At 38.1% G+C, this 14,980-nt stretch overlaps 2 protein-coding genes across 2 annotated transcripts in view; one reads left to right on the top strand and one right to left on the bottom strand.

Moving 5' to 3' along the window:
- Positions 1-14,980, bottom strand: part of LOC129277222 (protein sidekick-1-like) — a 55,236-nt gene that overhangs the window by 13,502 nt on the left and 26,754 nt on the right. Inside the window, exons 15-23 of the mRNA XM_064110657.1 lie at positions 14,866-14,936; positions 8,733-8,856; positions 7,624-7,737; positions 6,743-6,961; positions 5,738-5,932; positions 5,101-5,215; positions 4,428-4,561; positions 1,291-1,375; positions 175-449 (exon numbers count right to left, since the gene is read on the bottom strand). Of these exons, the coding sequence (XP_063966727.1) occupies positions 175-449; positions 1,291-1,375; positions 4,428-4,561; positions 5,101-5,215; positions 5,738-5,932; positions 6,743-6,961; positions 7,624-7,737; positions 8,733-8,856; positions 14,866-14,936 (1,332 nt within the window). The remainder of the gene's footprint in view (positions 1-174; positions 450-1,290; positions 1,376-4,427; positions 4,562-5,100; positions 5,216-5,737; positions 5,933-6,742; positions 6,962-7,623; positions 7,738-8,732; positions 8,857-14,865; positions 14,937-14,980) is intronic.
- On the top strand, positions 9,444-14,628 carry LOC129278718 (uncharacterized). Its single transcript, XM_064110523.1, has one exon. The coding sequence runs from the start codon at positions 9,527-9,529 to the stop codon at positions 12,257-12,259; it is 2,733 nt and encodes a 910-aa protein (XP_063966593.1). The 5' UTR covers positions 9,444-9,526; the 3' UTR covers positions 12,260-14,628.

The raw sequence follows: 14,980 nt of genomic DNA, 5'->3' as shown, positions 1-14,980 counted from the left end.
TTGACCAATTTTTTGAAAGGGACCGAATTGTAGAATCAAACTAAAAATAATAATTCAGTGGTTTCAATATATCAACGATTTCAACTCTTTTAGGATGGGTCTATGTGATCTTTGCCAAGATATTTACGAATGCAGCTTCGTGACAAGACAACGGCGAAATGAAATGTGACTTACTCGGAGCGGTGGGGTATAGGTTAACCGAAGCAGTTGCAGGGAGGGTCAGTGGCGGGGGGATGGCCCTCACCGAATGCTGGGCACTCGCAGGGGACGAGCTAGCCCGGGGTCGGCTGGGGTCGGAGTGGTCGCTGTAGTCGGGGTTGTCGCTCCCGCTGTCGTGGATCAGAGGCTGAGAGTCTATCATGGGCGTCGTCCCCGCCGTCGAGGGGAGCTCCGTGGATGCGGCCAGGCCGCTGCTTGCGCTGGGAGAGTGCGATCGACAGACAGAATTGCTGGCAGAGCATAAAGGAAGAAAGTGGCAAGAGTGCTGTAAATGAAACTACAGGGTGTGTGCATACATGTACATATCTACAGGTTTTATGAAATTAGCTATGAACAACATGACGTACATTTGCACGTATGGGACCACATTCAGGTAAATTTCTAGCAAGTACATGTAGCTCACTGCAAAGCAGAGGAATGTCAAGGTTTTGAAGGAGATAAAGGATTTCATAAAGAGTTGCAATATCAACTATCAACTTGAGATTAATCTCTGTACTTGGCTTGAATGAGAGGATAAGACTGAATTACAGTTCAGATCAAATTCAATTTGTTACACCTCTTTAAAACTCTTAAGAAGTACACATGTATCATGGATATTTAGAGCATTGCTACATGTACATGCAAGAATTACAAGAAGAATAAGAATTACATATATCAATAATTAAGCCAATGAGTGCAGGACATTAACAAGTATTAAATTGTGCCTCCTTCACTACATGTATATAATTATACAGAGAAACCGAAAGTCGGTGACTAACGGTATGAAAACAAATCAAACGATAACATATTGTGTATTTAATTTTAAAATAAAAAATAGAATTATAATCTCAGATACAATCACAAAATTATAATGTAAATGCAGCATCTTCTACTGTACATATAACTATCTGCTAAGAAACAATAATACAGATATGTATTTAGTGCAACATTGCAACTTAAAATAAAAAAAAATTGATTATATGACAGACTCTTACATTTAGAAGGTTTCACAGAATCACACAACATACATGTAGCACACAAACTTGATAGCATTCTCTCTCTTTTCTAGGGGGCATGGGGTGGGGTATCTACCTGGCGGAACGTGAATGGTCGACCATTATGGCATCATCACTTGGCATGCTACCCCCTGGAGAAGAGCGGCCATCGTTCGGTATCACTGAAAATTAGGTTTACAGAGGAAAACATAAAATGTAGTGATTAAAATCATACATGCGAGTAATTTACAATGAATTTGGTTGAAACCCTTCTTACTGGCGATGCATGAAAAAAATTACATGGGGGCTGGGGGGCGATTTCACACCTGAAATACTCAAAAGAGCCCTGGAAACTGAATAAGGGAGCCCTGAAAATCGTCATCATCGCAATGTTAGAGTATATCCAAGGTTGCAGATTTAGGCAGTAAGTTGTGACAAGTAGCCCCCCCCCAAAAAAAAATTAAATAAAAAAATTCCTGTGGGAATGATTAGCATAACGATTTAAAAAGCTTACAAAAGAAATATGTAATCATGAAATTATCATGATCACATAACATTATCATGACTGCGATTTAATCTTTCCACATTTATTGCTTTGTACAATATACATATAGCTGGCAGGTACATGTATTTGCCAATTGTACATAAAAAATGTAACAATCATTATAGCTGACATGACAGGTATTTGCCAATTCTACATAAAAAATGTTACGATAGTTTCCCATTCGTACTACAGTAGTACTATTAATTCTAAATAATGATATTACTGTATTACTACTATAACAATACATGTACATTGTACAAGTAATATGCAACATTAGTAGTGGTCAATGTAAAGCACTAAATATTTTTTGCCAAGGTTTGAGCATGGTTACCATCTGTGTTTAGTGCCTTGATGCACGACCTTGGCCTTAAGGCCTAATTTTTCAATAATAATAATAATGATGATAATAATAATGATACATGTAATAATAAAAAATACAACAACAATAATAATAATATGATGATTATAGTAATAATGATTATAGAAATAAAGATAATAATAATAATGATTTTGGACATGATAGCAGTGTGAATGATGATGATAATATTCAAAGAGCTGATTGTGATTTTGACAATTGTTAAATCTTACAAATACTTTACCAATCTCCAAAGTAGTTGTGGCAGTAACAGTAGAAGTACTGGTAGTAGTAGTAGTAGTAGTGGTAGTAGTACAGTAGTAGTAGTAGTAGTATAGTAGAAGTAGTATAGTAGTAGTAGTAGTAGTAGTAGTAGTAGTAGTAGTAGTAGTAGTAGTAGTAGTAGTAGTAGTAGTAGTAGTAGTAGTAGTAGTAGTAGTAGTAGTAATAATAGTAGTAGTAGTAGTAGAAGTAGAAGTACATGTAGTAGTAATAACAATGATAACTTTAGTAATAAATGATTATATTTTTTTGTTTTATAAATCACCTCTTTATTGGTCAATCATATAAAACCACATAAATAAAGGTAATGAAAAACCCATATCATCAGTTTTTACCAAACAAGATGATAAAGATGATAGCAATGATGATAATAATAATAACAATGATTGTGAACATGATGATGATAGTAAGAATGATAATAAAGATGGATCTGATTGTGATTTCGACAACAATTGTCATACTCTGCAGCTACAACCCCAAAAATTGATGACGAAGATTATTTCTTATGAGGATAACAAACACAATAGACGTCTACAAATGCAGATGATGGTAATTTTTTCCCTTCCTTTACTTTCTTTACCTAGCAAGCATAATATTCTGAAAAGATTTGGCAAACTGGATCTAAGTTTTGCTAAAAAATATTGTCAAATTTATTCAAATGGGCTATATCAATGGTGTGTTAAGCAAAAAAAAAACAATTGAGGTACCAAACATAGCATAAGGAGCCAAATTTCAATTAAAAAATGTTGCAAGTGAAAGAAGTGACAAGCAGAAATTTGAACCTCATGTTATAAGGAAAGCTAATTTTGTGATAGATTTTGACAATATATTGAGAAAATATCTTATTTGTGGAGGGTATTTTTTTTTTTTGGGGGGGGCTCTCTTCTTAACAAGCAAGAAAGAATGAGAGAGAGAGAGAGGGGAGGGGGGGGGGTTCGCACCATACATGTATGTCATGTCTCGCCCCCTCAACATTGTTGGCTTACTACTTCACTGAGCCCCATCCTACATGTAATAACCCCCCTCAAAAAAACAACAAAAAAAAATCCCTCGGATAGAGCAATATTTGTGTCAGTCATCCTCCCCACCATAATTACCAATGGACACCCATACAGGTAAAATGAAAGCAAGCTGGATGTAGATTTAACTATAAGTCAACTTACCAGTATTACATCAGTCACATATACATTGGGTATCAGTGCAAACAACACCCAACAGAACAGTTGTCATATTAGTAGGGAAAAGGAAAAGGTCAAATCGTCATATTGAAAGTGAGGCCCTTCAGTGAATTCAATATGAACATCACATTGAGTTCATTCAATGTTTCACCTTAAATCTATATTTTGTACATGCTTTTCTTCGGCTTGTTACCCCCTTGTGCTGTACGTTGTAAGTTTGAAATGCCTTGGCCTTGAGATTTTCAGGCATTGGCCTTGGGCCTTGTGTTTCAAAGCCTTAGCTTTGGCCTTGAGGGTTTGGGCCTTGACTACAGCACTGGTTACCATAATAATAATAATATGTCTATTTATATAGCACAGTTACTATGTGCATATACTCAACTGCGCTTTGATACTTGGTATCATATTATTACCCCAGCTGTAGCTAAGCCGCCATATTAATAGGCGCTAAAGCGTTCAAGGAATAAATCCTACCGGGTACCCATTCACCTCACCTGGGTCGAGTGCAGCACAATGTGGATAAATTTCTTTCCGAAGGAAATTACGCCATGGCTTGGATTCGAACCCACAACCCTCTGTTTCAAAGTCCGGAGACTAATCCACTGGGCCACAACGCTCCATAATAAGTTATATTACTTCCAACAGGTACCTTGCCTAAGGAAGCTGGTCCTGCAGATTCAATCTCCTGAACTCGTTCAAAATCTACAACAAACAACACCTCTACTAACAATGACATAAAAATTGCTCATTCAACATTTGATGAACTTTTCCAACATTTACTTTGCTTCCCCAATCAAAAGACTTTCACTGTGACCATGCTATGGCGCCCTCTCTCGTTTTCAATCATATAATCTTTGGTAGTCATGGATACTTACAAAGTGTTGCTTTCCTCTTGATGTGGCGAGGATGACTTCGACGTCCACTGCACCAGGCTGAGAAGACCGCAATGGCCAGGATGATGGCCAGGAATCCAACACCAATGATAGACAGGAAGAGGATCAAAGATGTCCTGGAATTGTGGGTAATAAGGAAGGAATTGGGGAAACAAGAATACAGAGTTGTAGGCAAAATATTTGAAATTTTTGGTATATTTTTTTAATTGTGGGTTCTCATAATTGGAATCATGGGGGAACAAAATGTTAGAATTGTTGGAAATAGGGGTAAAAAAATTAGAAATTTTGGGTAATCCTGATTGGAATTATGGATAAAATGAATTTTAGGTGAACGGAATTGTGGGTATGAATAGAGAGAAATGTGTGTAAGCGTGATTGGCATTACAGATAAAGAGAAATGGGATTGCCAGCACGTATACACGTATATAAGAATTGTGGGTTACCCTGATTAGAATGTGGGGATGAGGTTTGCATTGTGAGGAAATAGTGATTGAAATTGTGGGTAACCAAATAACTATCATGGGGAAAAAATAATTGGAATTGGCATTGTGTGAGAAAGATCGATATTATAAATGTTGGGATCATTCACAAAATTTTTTTAGAATCTGTTTCAAATGTAAGAAAAATTAACTCTACAGGAAGAGATCAAACTTACTTTGGTAGATTGAAGAGATCGAAGAAGGTATCAAAGCTAGATGTTACAATCGTTGCATTGGTTGTTGTTATGGTAGGACTAGGAGTAGTAGCTCCAAGAGTTGGAGGTAGTTTACCTAAGAAAGGAGAGTTTTTAGAAGATGATGATTTACAGCATTTCATGGCTCGAGAATTAGTGTTTATCTTAAAGCATTCAGATGCTCTGTGCAAAATTGATCATGATATTTCTCAATGTCATCTCTCTCGTCATTATCATCATCACCACCCTCCTCCTCCTCATTATCATCATCGTCATCATCATCATCATTATCCTCATCATCCTCATCATCCTCATCATTGTCGTCTTCATCATCATCATAATCTTCATCCTCCTCACAATAATCATCATCATCATCATCGTCGTCTTCATCGTCATCATCATCATCATCATCATCACCACCACCACCACCACCATCGTTTATCATACCATCATGCCAACTATAACCACCATTAATATAACCATCACAATTACAACTGCTGCCACACAACTACCATCACTATCAAAATCACAACCACAAGCCATCCAACTTTACACACCACCCCCATATATTCATCATGACAATTTCTTTGAAAACGAAAACACACTCGTATAGCCTTACCAGTGATGACGTAGATGCTGACAACATCAAGGGAGAAGCCGGCACTGGTCTTTGAGATGACACCAACCCAGTACCTACTCTCCGGTAGCAGGTCTGTCAGGGTGTGACTGGTCTCCGCAGTCTCAATAATCCCATGGGTCTCGTTTGTAAAGGTATTAACGGTCTGTCGTCTGGTCCTGTTTACTGCACCTGCAGCTGTTATGAAAATATTGGGATCAAAAGCTTATACTTAAATAGATGGTTGGTACCACAAAATCGTAAATACCCTCAAAACAGACATACTGAACCCTTGTGTTACTAGTATTTTAGTTGCTTTGCTTCAATTTACGGCTGTTATTAAGCCTAGACTGTTTACCTTGACAGCCAATCACAGCTCGTCATTTAGCCTCCATTGTCTCTTTCGGTTCTATTATATATCGTTTCGCTCTAGCGTTCTGGTCATTCATGCGATTTTACTCCGATGAGTGCATGTCGAAAAGCTTCAGTATGTCCCTTTTTAAGGCTATTTTACGACTTATTTATTTATATATTTATGCATCCATCTATTAACTGCAATCATTAAAATAGCAGTTTACTTAACAGGACATCTATGCATGATTGAAATTTCTTCCGCAGAACAAGTATTTCGAGGAATTAATCAACAAAACGAATTAAGGAAAACAGACATTTGCACAAAATTATGTCTCTCCTTGGTTACAATTTGTAGGTTGTACTTTTATTGGTGCATTATAAGATTGTTTAAAGTAAATTCATTCAAAGTGTAGCATGAAAGACAAAGTTTCATAATATGATTTGTACAAATTGTGCAGAAAAATTAAAAAAAGAGTTGCATAAAATGACATATGATTCGTAAGGAATCATCAATTCATAACAGGAATAGTCTGCAGCTCATTCCAAAAACAGTAGGACTTAAATTACACACATTTTGCTCATGGATAGAGACATCCCCGTCAAATGTTTCAGTAAAAAATACAGAAATAGAAAACACAGCAAAACACTACATACCTGTTGCCTCTTCATATGGTGTAGTGAAGGGGGAGGGGCTTGCTGTTTCAGTGGGAGTGGCCTGTGTTGTTGCTGTTGTTGTCGGGTTGTTTCGTTGCATAGACACATACTTGATGGCATAGCCCTGGATCAGGCCGTTCGTCACGACAGGAGGGTTCCATCTTAGTCTAATGGAAGTCTCATGCGGGTATGCTGTTAGACCAACAACAGGTCCAGGAACTGTAAAGAAAAAGGACCAGAGACCAGATTTCTTTTAAAATATTTAAATTATCTCATAAAATTCCCCACTTAATCATAAGTGTGATGGAAGCGCACACTTTTCTCCTTTTTGCTTCACTGTGATCAGATTGGGTGTTTTTATTGGATTAGTCAACCCGCCTGAACACTTTGAAACATTTTGTACTTTGTAAAAAGCAACCTACAAATCCGTCTAAGCAGATGCATGTACAATGAATATCTGCAAAATCAACCAATTCATATTATGTACAGGTATCCCTCAACTTATGTGGCCAACTACTTCAAAGTAATGGTAGTAGTGATTTTTACCCGGCTGCAAAGAAAGCATGAATGCTCGTAAGCAAGCAAGCAACCAACCAGAGGACCGACGGCTTAAGGTCCTCTCCAAGGGACCTGGTAATGAGGACTAATGCCTTACTAAAGTGCACTAGCGCACCAATTGGGAATCGAACCCGGGTCACTGGAATCCGAAACCCCCGCTCTACCGACTGAGCCATCGCGCCTCCCCACAAAGTGATCCATCAGATCCTTATAATTTGAAATTCCTCAAAAATAGAAATTATTGAAGGAATAGATTTTAAAACATTCAGTACTTAAATACTTTGGAGAGTATGAATGATGTAGCTCTTCTAATGACTACTTACGTCCATCAGCCGTTGGTACTGATTGAATGGAAGACCTAGGCCCGATCTTCATAACTCCATCTACCAAGTTGAAGGCCAGGACCTGCACTTGGTATTCCTGTGCAACGTCCAGATCTGACATGGAAATAGGTAAGGGGGACCAATTAGAAGAATGATACAATCAATTTGTTCAAGAATTATAATAACTCACAAATTCATTGATTAAATACATATCAAATAAAAGATCTACATTATACTTCATTCCATTCACTATGTTGAAGGTTGTGACCGGGGAAGCGTTTCACGAAAGGACTTGTCGGACATTTTATCCGACAAGACCCGAGTAATCAGACAGTTATCAGAGTAAGTGCTTCTCAGCCAATTAAAATCAAGGAAAGTTGTCAGATCCGACAACTTGTCGTAATTTGTTTTTTAATGAAACGCTCCCATGAACTTGGTATACCTGAGCAAAGTGGTAATTAGGAAAAGGCTCATCCAATGAAAACCTGTATCATGTTGTGATAAATCTACAGGGGACCATTCATCAACATTAATTCATCAGACAAGTTGTCAGATCTGACAACTTTCCCTGATTTTGATTGGCTGAGAAGCACTGTTACTATGGTAACTGTCAGATAAAACATCTGGCAAGTCCTTTCATGAATGCTCCCCAGGTCTACTGCAAAAATGGAACAGTTGGCATCTCTGATACAAGTACACAATTTTACTTATTTATATTCATCATTTCTATTTTCATTTCATTTCATTTATTAGTTTCTGCTACACTTTTTCATAAACACATTAACAAAGAAAATACAATAATAATATCGTCGCCTTCCCGCACAAAGGCTGCTAGCTCGCACTGCGCGTCGTCTTCCCACACTAAGGCTGTTAGCGCATAGTGTTCACTGCACGATAACGGCCCTTTCGCGGGAAGGCGATGCGCAGTGCGCGCTAACGGCATTTGTGCAGGAAGGCAACGATATATGTATAACTGACAAGCAAAACATTGAACAAAATTGCATTTTCTATTAATACATATCAATTTTTAGAAGGTTGTTGGGGTTGCCACTATAAGCTAAGCTTGACTGCGTGGCAAGTTCTTATTCTTATTCCATTGGATTTCTTACCCGTGATAATAAGCGATGTCTCTGTTGGAGCTAGATGACTTTCACTGAATCCAGAAACACCAGCTGCACTATAGAATACAGTGTAGCCATCGATGAGACCGTTTCTACCGGATTCTGGGACAGGCTGCATCATGGGATACCAAGAAAATGTAATACAATAACGAGGTGAAATAGCCCATTTGGTCTAATCCTACATGGTGTAGTACACATATGTGACTAGTCACCCCTAAACCACCAATAAGTTGCCAGGTAAGGCTCTCTTTAATAGTCAAGACAGTAATTTGGTCTTCAAAAAGCCAAAATCTAAAAATTAACTTATCACCAGGAGTATTTCTTCCAAGTTCTTTATAAGTACTGTAAAAATTTCAAGTTGTGACATTGATTAGAAAGCAAGACACAAGATTTTCTTTTACACAAGTTTTTGTGGACTGCTTAGAAGTTTCATTGAACAGTGTGCACATCTCATGCTTGAATAAACCTGGCCTTCATTTGTTGTTTCTCCTTATTTTCTGAAGCTCTCGCTTTGTTTCTTCTGCATTCAATCCAGTATTTGAATGGGTTAATGTTGATCAATTTTGACAATATTATTTGCCTGCGGTACGTTTGTATAGCAGGCAAATGTTGTTTTATCGTTTTAATGTATTCATTCTTACGCCGTGGTCCGGCGCCTTGATTGAAAGGAAGAATGGGCACAATGGTATGCATGACAGGTGTCATAGATGAACACGCTATAGGGCGTGGCAATGGAAAGTGTATGTGTAAATCATTCTAGCTTGTGACAGCACCAAGACAACATGGAGCCGACCGCAGTAGCCAGTTTTGTGGACTCGAAAATACGTGAAAGCCAGGCGGGCTTACTTACGCAGCTTGATACTCTTATTACTAATAAACTCGGGGCTTTTCAGCAACGCATCAGTGACACTCAACGTGATTTGAGTGAGGCTCAAATCGCAAAGATTGAAGATATGAGCAAGGATCAATACAAATTTCGCAAACGCGGCAACGAAGAACAGTATAAAGTTAACGTGAAGGTTACGAGGAAACTCAAGGAGGCTGACGCAATTTTGAAAGATGATGACATCACGGGAAAAGCTGAAGCGCAACTGAAAATCAGTGAAGGTATTCAGATTATAGAGCACAGGCAGAAACTGATTAAAATAGCGGACAGTTCAGATGGGGGCTGGAACACGGTTGATGAATACGAGAAGAACAGTTTGGCGGCAGATTCCGATGACGAGAAGCGTCTTATTCGTGCAGAATCGCGAGCTCAGCGGAAGAAAAAGAGCAGGGACTTAGGAAGGAAGAAACCATTCGTTTCTAGATTCACGCCTTATAAATCAGCATACGTGGGCAGAGGTTCGAGCATCAGCACAAGTTTTGGACCACCTTTGCAGTCACAGGAGCCGCCGAGAGCTACGCGTTTGTTCGCTGGCAGGAAGCCTGGCTCGTGTTTCGCCTGTGGCAAGGCGGGGCACTGGAGGGCTGAGTGCAGAGAGATGGGCGGTGATGCCTCACAGAATGCAAAGTTAAGTGAAAATTATCTCACATTAAATTTGACAAATCGTGCCTCAGAGGCCATAAAGAAAGCTTTGTTTGTTGGCACTTCAAAATGTGCAGATACAGTGTCATCTCCTGTAGGGAGATTACGTGAAAACCTTGAGTCTTGGGCAAATATAAATGCTAATGAGGTGGTAATGGATGTGATAGAGCATGGATATAAATTGCCATTTTATTCTGATCCAGAAAGAGTGGATTTGAAAAATAATCGTTCGGCATTAGATAATTCTAAGTTTGTTGAAGAAGAGATCAGTAGATTGTTAGAGAAAGGTTGTGTTTCACAGGTTAATGAGAATCCCTTGATCATAAATCCTTTGACCGTATCTGATAACAAGGGTAAATTACGTTTGGTATTGGACTGTAGGCATATTAATCCTCATTTATTTAAGGATAAATTTAAGTATGAAGATTCAACTGTTGTGGCAGATATTTTTGGAAAAGGTGATTTTGTGTTTACATTTGACCTTAAAAGCGCTTACCATCATGTCGAAATTATTGAGGAACATAGGCGGTATTTGGGTTTTGCATGGGAAAGTAATGGTGTAAGGAAATTTTATGTTTTCAACGTATTGCCATTTGGTATTTCGACGGCAGGATATGTATTCACGAAGGTCATGAAGACAGTTGTAGGTCATTGGAGGGAGCAAGGGCATAAAGCAGTACTTTTTCTGGATGATGGTATTGCTGGTCATGGGGATTTGGAAGGGGCCAGATTGTTGAGCGTAAAAGTTCAAAATGATCTCAAAAGTCTAGGTTTTCTTCTTGCGGAAGATAAGTGCAACTGGGAACCGAATCCTTGTGCAACATGGCTCGGGCTTGATTGGGATTTTCAAAATGATGTTGTGAAGGTATCTACTAGAAGAATTGATGATTTAAAGGTGGCGATTAAATATTTAATTGATAAAGTTCAGAATCTCAATGCGAGTTTGATACCAGTTCGACTGTTAGCAAGTATTCTGGGTAAGATTGTTTCTATGCATACAGTGATGCAACATTTAGTACAGTTAATGACAAGGGAAGCATTTAAGTGTGTGAATAGTAGAGCCAGTTGGAACGCTTATGTTTTGATAACACCAAATGTGCTGAAGGAATTGTTCTTTTGGAGAGACAATATTGATATTTTGAATAGTTCTTCCATTTCAGGGGTAGTAATGTATGACCGTTCGGTATATACAGATGCTTCTGGTTTTGGTTATGGAGGTTATGTCGTAGAATGTGAAAATTCAGAACTCATGGGAGTTTGGTCAGAATCTGAGAGGATTCAAAGCTCCACCTGGAGGGAGCTGGAAGCTGTTGTGAGAATGGCTTTATCTTGTAAAAGTAGCCTGGAAGGGCATAGTGTACGGTGGTACACCGATAATAAAAATGTGGCAAAAATTGTGAATGCAGGCAGTAGAAATTCTGTTCTGCAAAGTAAAGCAATGGAGATTCGCAGAATATGTGAAGAAACAGGAATGAAGATTGACCCGGTTTGGATACCGAGGACTGAAAACAAATGGGCCGATCATTTGAGTAGGACGGCTGATAGTGATGATTGGCATATAAGCTGGAGTTTATTTCTACAACTAGATGCTAGATGGGGTCCGCATGAAGTTGATAGGTTTGCGTGTAACTATAATGCTAAATGTGAAAGGTTCAATTCAAAATGGTGGTGTAGAGGGACAAGTGGTATTGACACTTTTTGCCAAAGTTGGACAGATGGTCTAAATTGGTGGGTACCACCACCCCGTTTGATTGCTAAAACTGTGGATAAGTTGTTTCGGGAAAAAGCAAATGGCTCTTTAATTCTGCCACTTTGGAGATCTGCGCCATATTGGTCGAAGGTATGGAATGGGTCGGAATTCTATTATTTCATTAAAGATTATGAGATCTTGAATTCTGATGTTGTCAAGAAAGGAAAAGGGAATAATGGAATATTTGGCAGCAAGAAGAGTAAATTTTCCATGATAGCGCTCAAAGTACGTTTTTAGTTGTGTTTCATATTTATTTTTTCCAGATCTAGGTGTCCAGGAGAGAATTCAGGGAGAGATCGAGGCAGCTGGGATTAAATCGGACAAGTTTTCTGAGCTTTCCAGGATTATGGCTCAGCAGATGTTGGACGCTAAGAGTGAAAGCACTACAAAGAGGTATCGTTCGGGTTTTGATAGATGGAAGACATTTATTTTAGCGGAAGGAGGTGATCCTTTACCAGCACAGCCGATTCATGTCGCTTTATACATTTCTAGTTTAATGAATCAAGGGTCTTCAGTCAGTGTTGTGCAATCCGCTTTATATTCAATTAAATGGGCACACAGTATGATTGGAGCAAGTGATCCTACTGAAAATTCTTTTGTTAAAAACTTGATGGAGAGCGCAAAAAGACAATCATCGAAACCGGTTGTGAAGAAGGACATAGTGACATCTGAACAAATCATTGAATTATGTGAAAAATACAAAGGGAGTAAAGACATTGTAGTGTGGAGAGATCTCGCTTATATAGTACTTAGTTATTCTGGTTTTTTGAGATCTGATGAAGTATTATCTTTAAAGGGAGCTGATATTGAATTTCAGGGAGATTTTATGTTAATTCATATCCGTAAGAGCAAAACGGATCAATATCGTCAGGGTAATTCTGTTGTAATTAGTATGGGGCAGACGAGTGCTTGTCCTGTTAGCGTCTTGAAAACTTATGTTGAAATGGGGAACATAAATGTAGCTTCAGGGTCTGATGAGTATGTTTTTAGACCATTGTATTGTAACAAAGGAAAAAAGGGGCTAACAAAGAAAAACAAGCCCATTAGTTATACAAGGGCCCGTGAAACAGTTTTGGCCCGGTTACGAGAAGTTTGCGGTACTGCAAATTTAGGTCTTCATTCTTTAAGAGCTGGTGGAGCTACGGCAGCGGCCAGGGCTTCGGTACCAGATAGGATGTGGAAGAGGCATGGAAGGTGGAGAAGCGAAAAGGCCAAAGATGGCTATGTTGAAGATAGTATGGAGCATAGGCTATTGGTTTCTAAATCTTTACATTTGTAGGATAAACATGTATATACATGTGTTTCATATGGTTATGTTTTATTTGGGTTAACAAGGTAGTCGTCTGAAAAATCATCAAAGATAATAATAATATTTGGTGGGAGTATGGTCGGAAATTTTTGATGTACATATTAGATGACGATAAATCTAATTTGTTTTCTGTGGCAGAGTTTATACACGAGCACTACGATAATGTCTAAATTTGTACGAAAATCAGTATAGAACATTTTAGATATAAATGTTTAATTTGTTTTCATATTTTAATAATTGCCTTTAAAAATGAAATTTTTTAGGCTAAGGATTATTTATTTTGTTAAATTGGTATTGCTGCAGATACAATTGAGTAACTATTAGGTTTTTTCGTGAATTTCCTCAAGCTCGTTATAGCTTTTGTTCCCGTTCTTTGAAATTCTAGTCGTCCCACAAGCTATCCCTCAATATATATTGTATATTGTGTATTTTGTTTTGGTTGGTTGGGAGGGATGGAAGTATAATGTAGGAGTGTAGAGAAATGGCGTTTTTTGTTTCGGATGTTTGTAAGATGTTGATTTAATAGAGAAGACTATTATTTGCCTGCGGTACGTTTGTATAGCAGGCAAATGTTGTTTTATCGTTTTAATGTATTCATTCTTACGCCGTGGTCCGGCGCCTTGATTGAAAGGAAGAATGGGCACAATGGTATGCATGACAGGTGTCATAGATGAACACGCTATAGGGCGTGGCAATGGAAAGTGTATGTGTAAATCATTCTAGCTTGTGACAGCACCAAGACAAATTTATCATATTGTTATATAAATTTGCTTTATGCATTTTAGTTTTGGGCCTGGGGGTTTTCAGAGTTTTTTAGCTCATTGAGTTTTATCTATGTTTTTTCATCCTGGGCGTACACATTCATTCGTATAAGATGAGCGAATGTGATTGACCAATCATTTGTTTTTGAGGATAAATATGTATGAGCATTTGTATCAATGATTCGATGTTATTTGTATATGTTCTCGTTTGTGTTTCACGACAACTTGGCAAGTAAAATGGTCGACTCTAGTCGTCCCACAAGGGGGGTTTTGCAAAAGTCTCTCACAGTTTTTCCAGAGTTTTTTGCTCATCGAGTTTTACCTCTGGTTTTTTCAACTGGTCTGACTTGTCGCATAATATAGGATAAGAGGTCGGTTCATTTGTCACTGTTACTCTACAATACACGATGTATGTTATGTCATTATAGATTCCTAATATCTATCAAGAACGGTGTTCTGCAAGTTCGATATTTGTTTTATCATGTACAATAAAAACGGTCGGTCGGCTCCTAGTCGTCCCACAAGCTATCCCTCAATATATATTGTATATTGTGTATTTTGTTTTGGTTGGTTGGGAGGGATGGAAGTATAATGTAGGAGTGTAGAGAAATGGCGTTTTTTGTTTCGGATGTTTGTAAGATGTTGATTTAATAGAGAAGACATTATATATCATTCTATAGCCAAGTATATGCCTTTTCAAACTAAACAAAAATAATCTTCAAATATAAACAAACATAGAAATCAATAAAATCTTCAGGCAATTTTTTTCTTACCTCCCATGTAACACTGATTGATGTTTTATTGACTGTTGATAATGATACATTCTGTGGGACATCAGTCGGGGCTGAAAATAAGAAAGAAATGAACGACAAATGACATGTTAATCCA

The sequence above is a fragment of the Lytechinus pictus genome, chromosome 15, assembly GCF_037042905.1.
Source record: "Lytechinus pictus isolate F3 Inbred chromosome 15, Lp3.0, whole genome shotgun sequence".
Taxonomy (NCBI): Eukaryota; Metazoa; Echinodermata; class Echinoidea; order Temnopleuroida; family Toxopneustidae; genus Lytechinus; species Lytechinus pictus.
This window is presented reverse-complemented; position numbering and strand designations above follow the sequence as displayed.